Source organism: Odocoileus virginianus, unplaced genomic scaffold (genome assembly GCF_023699985.2).
Source record: "Odocoileus virginianus isolate 20LAN1187 ecotype Illinois unplaced genomic scaffold, Ovbor_1.2 Unplaced_Contig_326, whole genome shotgun sequence".
Classification (NCBI taxonomy): Eukaryota; Metazoa; Chordata; class Mammalia; order Artiodactyla; family Cervidae; genus Odocoileus; species Odocoileus virginianus.
Window position 1 is genome coordinate 1 of NW_027224643.1, and position 7008 is coordinate 7008.

Genomic DNA, 7008 nt, shown 5'->3' on the forward strand with positions numbered 1-7008 from the left:
GCCCCCCCCCCCCCCCTCGCTAGATGTGGGAGGAGCTGCAGGACTTGGCCCTGGAAGGGGCACTGGCCTCAGCCGTAGCTGGAGGAATGGCAACGCCTCTCAGCCCTGCTCTCTCCACCTGATCTCTCAGAGCCTCGTGAAAGAGGTCTGGGAAGGAACTCGGGACCGTATCCTGAATCTTGGCCATAACTTCCAACACCTTCATCTTAGTGGTCTCAGCATGAGCTCTCGGGCCCCACAGGAACACGTAGCTCGGAGGATCACTTTTGGGCACCCGGTGGTAGTTTAGGTACCCCTTCTCCACCAGATCTTTGGTGATGAGCTTTCTGGGCTCCCCAAAGATGGAGTGATTCCTCCCAGCATAGATCCCCAACAGATTGAGGAAATCCCAGACCTCCTCCTCGGTGGCACAGTTACCCTTCGTAAAGATGATGCCCAGGATCGCCATGAGGAGACCAGACTTGGGCATCCCCCGCTCACCACGTGACCCTTCCTCAACCCCGAGACTGAACTTGTTGGTGAGGGCGTAGATGTTCCTGCTGCAGTCGACTTCCTTCAGCTCCAGGCCAAACACCAGCTCCAGGCGCTCAGAGGCTCTCCTCAGGATCTCAGGGAAGTGCTCCTTGTACTTGCTGCTGATGATCTTCATCAGGGCGATCTGCGCGATGGGCTCCTTCTTGTTGTACTTCTCCAGCAGGAACTCCACCAGCATGCTGGCCTTCCTGTTCAGAGGATCTCTGCGAAAGCTCCGAACGACCAGGGCTGCCTGGGAGGCACCTGCACTTTCCTCCTCTGGGCCCTGGGCACCTTCATCAGATCCTACGCAGGTAGGCCCTGCATCAGGAGAGCTAGGGGCCATGGCTCCCTGAAGCTCCTGGTGATTGCCAGTATCAGGGGTGCTCGGGGGAGAACCCTGAAGGGCAGACGAGGATGAGGAGGGGCACTCCTCTCCTGGGGCTGCAGCAGCACTGGCCTGGGCCTCCTGAGTGTCCCCCCGGACCTGGTGGCGTTTCCCGTGGGCATGATGCTTGGTTTTGTGCTTCCGAGGCATGATGACGGAGGTCAGGGACCGCACTCAGCGTGCAGATAGGAAGGCAGGCGAGGAGGGCACCTTAAGGAAGGACAGAGAAATGCTGTGAGCACCTTCACCAGGGAGAGTCATCCCCGGCTTAAACCAAGTCCGCTTCTTAGGGAGGCTTGAGTCCATGCTCTAGGACCCACAAGCCTCCTGGTCAGCCTGTTCCCTGAGACCCCTGAGGAAGAAGTGAGAGTGAGCCCTGGGGCGAAGCCAGACAGCCCTGCCTGGGCGTTAGAGGGGGGCCTGTGGGGGCTCGCAGGGGAGGCGTGTCCTTTCAGTTCACATTCAGAGTTAGGATGAAAAATGGGGAACGACCCTCTAGCACCCGCCCCGTTCCCTCTTCTGTTCTGAAGGTGATGCTGCCACCTTCCCTGTGACTCTGGAGAAGGAGAGGAGGGAGCACTCAGACTCCCACCGAAGGGTCCCGGGACCCGCCCTTCTGCAAGCAAGGTCTAACCACCCCACTCAGACCACAGTCTCCCTTCCCTGTGTTTGGCTGAGAGAAGCGCTGACCACAGGGGAGGGTGCTGATTCGCCTGTGTGTCGGGGAGGATGGTCCTCACCCTGGCTGCTCCTGAGCCCTGACATCCTCCCTGTTCTGACCAGCTACCAACCCCTCCGACCGAGGTCCCCTCCTCCCTCAGTGTCCCGCATCCGAGATCGCAGTGAGGGTGCCTCGCAAACGTTAGATGCCCAGATCGTACCCAGATGCTCCCAGGCCAAGTTGCAGGGGGTCAGGGTATTGCGTGGCCGCCGTTCTGGGGTGTGGAGGAGACCCTCACAGTCCCCCCCTCCCCCCCCCCCCCGCGAGGGTTCCTCCTTTAGTTACAGGGCTCAGGGCTTTCCCTCTACTGTGCAGAATTGGAGTCCACAAGCCCCAGACCGAAGCCATCCTCTCAGAGACAACCTGGGTGTAGCGGAAGAACTTGGGGCTTAAGATGCAGGCCCGAATCTTCCGGTTGAGACCAGGGGCAGGGTGGCCGGCCCCCTCTTTTCAGAGGGAAAGGCTTGACCGTGCCAGCGGGGGGGGTCCCCCCCCCCCCCCCTTTGTAACTCCGTCAAAACCTCAAACTTGGAAACACCTGAAAAAACCCCCCGGAGTCCTCCGTGGGGGGCCCCCCCCCCACGCGGGGAGTTTAAAAAAAAAAAACAAACACCTTTTTCCCCAAAGGGTGGGGGTTTTTTGCAGCCCCAGCGGTGCCCCGTGGAAAGTCAACTTCCGGTTAAAGTGCGTTGGGGGGTTCCCCGGGCAGACAGCAAAGGGGCGGGGCCAGAGCAGGGGGGGTGGTTCCGGGGGGGCTTCCCCCCCCAAATGGGCAAAATTTCCCCCTTTTTCCCTTGAAAAACTTAAAAGGGATCCCCCGACACCTTTCCCCCTCCCCCTTTAGCTGTGTCTAAGTCCCCCCCCCCCCCAGGCCCCCCACTTCCCGCATCCTCCGCAAAGGAAAAAAGGGTTTTTTTGGCCCTGGCTCCAACAGGCCCTTCCCCCCGGCCCCCGAAAAATGAAAGGAAGGGGGAAACACGGCCCCCCGTCTTCTATGCTGAATTTGGTGGCTTCCATCCAACTCCCGTCCCCGTGTCTTTTCCCCCCCCTTGGCCCCACCCCCTATAAGTGGGTGGGGCTATGTTCCCACCCCCATCCTGGCTGACCCCTGAAGGACAAGGGCCGTCAAACAATGAAGACGTTCAAAAGCCCCCGAAGACTCCCTGGAGGGGGGAGAAAGTGAAAGGCCACATCCTTCCCCCTGTAGGGACCACTTCTGCCCCCTGAAGGCTTTCCAGGAAATTGGCTTGCTTTTTGGTGCCCTGCCAGGGTTAAGATGGAAAAAGCTGAGAAGGAAGTGATGAGAGACTGGGGCCCTTATCCTTGTGGTGTGGACAAACCCCCTCACAATCTTCAACTCAAGGATTGTTTTTTTTTTTCCCAATGGACTGACTGCTTTGGCAGGTGACCTGTGAAATTCCCTTTCCCCTTTCTTTGTATGAAAAAAAATCCAAGCCCCCTGTCCCCACCCCTAAACCATGCCCCCACACAAATCCCCAGCAGAAGTAAAAGTGGAAGGGGCTCCTTAACCCCGACCAGATTTTTCTCACTGTGGGCACTCTGTTTTGTACCCCCCCCCGACTGGCAGGGGCACTTCTCCGAAAAGTTTCTGAGGTGAAAATTTATTCAGTCCCTTGGTAAAAAAAAAAAAACCGATAATTTTTCTGTGAATACAAAGTTTTTTTTTCCTTCCTTTTTTTTAAGGCCCCAGTTGTGATATCCCCCCCCACCCCTATTAAGGTTGAATCCACTTTTTAAAAGAAGCTAAGTTTTGGTCACACCCACCAGAAAGTTTTTGTGCTGGCTTATTTTCCAATGACCCTTCCCTGGGGCCCATAAAACTGGCCAACCATCCAACCCCAAACTTTTTGGTGGGGGCCCCCCACCCCCAAATGGTCCCCCCTTATTTTGGGGCAAGGGGGAGCTCTTGAGATGGCCTACCGTCTGGAATTCCTTCAGTGAGGCCCTGTAGAGATCCACATGGCCCCCCCCAAAGGGGCCACGTGGAAGAATCAAGGGCTGAACTTTTAAATCCCTTTTGCCATGCTGTATCCCCTGTTTCCCCTTTTTGCCTTCCCCTTGTAAAGGACCTGCTAACGACCCCTTGTCAGTCCCCTCCAAGGTAACTGATTTGCTCTCCCGTTTTTCTACTCTTCCCCTCCACCTTGGGCCAACTCACAGGGTCCAAGGTTATTTCCAAACTGTAACCACTTATTTCCCTCAGGGGGATTAATTTTTAGTTCCCTGTGGTTTTTTTTGCATTTCTCTGTATATACTAATGTTTTCATTTAAATCACCTTGTATAAGTTTTTCCCATGGGTTTTATTATTTTCCCCTGGGGTACAGGCCAAAACAGCATCCCCCCCCCAATGTTTTTTTTGATTTTATGGTCCCCTTCAGCCTGGGTCGGATTTGATAGTAAGATTAGTAAAGGAGCTAAAGGAACATCGACAGTCCCCTTACAATATCCCCCGCCTCCCTCAATGAAAATTACCACATAACATACTATTTTTTCCTGTTTTTTTTCAGAACTTTTTCTTTCTCCTAAGGTTGTCACCAGGAAACAACTTCCTTTGTTTTTGGCCCCCTCCCATGTGGGAAATGTAACAAAATTTGTTTCTGAATGGTTTTTTCGTTTGTTAGGTACCTTTGTTTTTTTTTGGTATGGTAAGCCCTTTTGTTTATTTTTCCCTGTGCAATTTTCCTAATTTAATGTGAAAAAATAAAAGTTAATTGTTGATTCTTTCCAGGGTCCCAGAAAACGCCCTTGATTTTTTTGCTAATGGTTGATCTTATTATTAGTAACCAGAATAGCTTTAAGTTTAATTATTTGAATATTATTTATGTGCAAAAAGTTTTCCCCTAAGGAAATTTTTTAATTCGAGGATAAATATTCACTTAGTTATCTTTTGCCCTTTTCATTGTTACTATCTCCATATTACAAATTTGGCCCATGTTGATAATAAGGTCCCTCGGGTAAAACTGGCTATGGTGTTCTTTGTCCGAAATTTTTTTTTTTTTTTCCTCCTACATTTCAATCAGTAAGCAAACGTTTTTGAAAAAAAATTTAATTGGAAGAAATAAATTTGGGCTTTATAATAATGGTTTAAGTTTTCCACACCCCTGTTTACAAACAGTAATGAAGCAGCTATATTTATAACCCCCGCCCCCAATGAGGCATCCCTCTATGGCCAACTCCCTCCCTCCTCAGTCCCCCTTCCCCCCCTCTAAGGTTTGTCCAAAGAACAACAAAGTCCACCTGAGCCTTCCCTCCCAGGTTAATAAACAGCCAAAATCGCCGCAACCTCAAGCTTTTCTCTTGTAACACAAGGTCCGTGGGGGGGGCAATATTAATGTCCCCAATTGGTATTGCCTGCCACTCCTTCAATTTTGTCCCCTCCTCCCCCACCGTTCTCCCTATCCCCTTTGCTGGTGGGGGTCCCCACGTCCCCCCATTTTCTCTACATGGGGGTGTACCCACACCCCCCTTTAAAATTCCCTACCCCCTGGCAAATAGATTTCCCTAAGTGGCCATTTTTCTAGATTCCCCATATAAATGTTGTTTTAATACCAAAATATTTTTTGTTCTCCTTTCTGGAACTGAACTTCACTCTGGTTTATGGGCAGATACTCTAGGTTGCATCCCCCTCAACTACAACAGACTTAAAAATCCTGTTTTTAACTTTTTTTTATTGTGTTGAGGTTAATTTATTCCCAATTTTGTATATTTATATTCCGAGCACAATAACTTTTCTGTAACTATGCCCATCCCTGTTTACAGTAGGAAAGTTGAGGGTGGGTTTGCTTCCATTTGGTCCTAGCTTATTGTATAAATAGAAACTAATTTTGTAAATAGAAATACCAGTGCCCGGCTTCCAATGAAATCCTTTCAAGTAAAAATGAACCCTTTTTTCTCAGTTGTGGTAATGCCCTAGTTAAAAGAAGTGGGGGAAATTTTGCTGAAAGTCAATAGGGGTTATAGTTTTATTTTTTATTTCTAGTTGTTAAAAGAAACCTCCTAATAAAAACTGTCCTCCATAATTGGACTGGTAAAAATCCAATTTATACAATTCCCCCCTCAAAGTGGCCAAAGAGGGTTTCCCCTTCTTTTTCTTCTCCACGCTGCTTCATCAGTTATTGTTTCTAGATTTTTTTTTATGATAGGCTTTCTGGCAAGTGTGAGATGATACAACATGGTAGCTTTGCTTTGCATTTCTTTCATAATGAATGGTGAGCATCTTGTCTTATGAGCATCTGTATTTTTTTTAAAGAACAGATTTAGGACTACAGACATTTAAGCAGATAGTGTACAGAGTTCCTATAGAGCCAGTCTCTTCTCCATTTAGAATCTTTTGTTTTTAACATCTTGGATTGGTTCAACTGATACAAGTTCATTTGTTAAAACTGAGCAACTAATAACAATATAGTGTTATCAGCTATTGTCCATTGTTTACAATTTGTTTTACTTTTGTTTTGCAGTTCTGTGTTGTTTTCATTAAGTTGCTCAGTCATCACTGACTGTGACCCCATGATCCGTAGCACGCCAAGCTCCCTATCTTTCACCATGTCCTGGACTTGGCTCAAACTAATGTCCATCCAGTCAGTGATGCCATCTAACCATCTCATCCTCTGCTGCCTCCTTTTCTTTTTCCCTTCAATCTTTCCCGATATCAGCATCTTTTCCAATGAGTCGACTCTTCCCATCAGGTGGCCAAAATTTTTGAGTTTCAACTTCAGCATCAGATATTCCCATGAATATTCAGGGTTGATTCCCTTCAGCAATGACTGGTTTGATCTCTTTTCTGTCCAGGGCACTCTCAAGAGTCTTCTCCAGCACCACAGTTCAAAAGCATCAATTTTTCAGTGCTTAGCCTTCTTTACGGTCCAGTGCTCACATCCACACATGACCACTGGGAAAAACATAGCTTTGACTAGACACACCTCTTTTGGCAATGTGATGTCTCTGCTTTTTATTTACATGATCTAGGTTTGTCATAGCTTTTCTTACAAGAAATAAGAGTCTTTTAACTTCATGGCGTCTTTAAATTTGGGGCTTCCCTCATAGCTCAGTTGGTAAAGAATCTGCCTGCAGTGCAGGAGATCCAGGGTCAATTCCTGGGTCAGGAAGATCCCCTGGAGAAGGAAATGGCAACCCACTTCAGTATTCTTGCCTAGAGAATCCCGTGGACAGAGGAGCCTGGCAGGCTACAGCCCATGGGGTCACAAGAGTCGGACAAGACTTAGTGACTAAACCACCACCACCACCGTCATGGCTGCATTCACCCTCCACAGTGATTTTGGAGAAGAAAATTAAATCTTACATTGTTTTTTTACTTTTCCTGTTTGCCAAGGTTTGGGGCCCCTTTGGCAGGCGAAAAAAAAAAAA

The 7008-nt window shown here is 49.0% G+C and overlaps 1 protein-coding gene across 1 annotated transcript; it reads right to left on the reverse strand.

Annotated features, from left to right (window-relative positions):
- Positions 1–16: 16 nt before the first annotated feature.
- Positions 17–1110, reverse strand: LOC110151673 (melanoma-associated antigen B4-like). The gene has a single exon (XM_070464756.1). The coding sequence runs from the start codon at positions 1049–1051 to the stop codon at positions 20–22; it is 1032 nt and encodes a 343-aa protein (XP_070320857.1). The 5' UTR covers positions 1052–1110; the 3' UTR covers positions 17–19.
- Between the last annotated feature and the right edge of the window lie 5898 nt (positions 1111–7008).

What these genes read in the sequence shown, in the direction of transcription:
- LOC110151673 (XM_070464756.1), bottom strand. Translation starts at nt 1,051, where the DNA reads ATGCCTCGGAAGCACAAAACCAAGCATCATGCCCACGGGAAACGCCAC.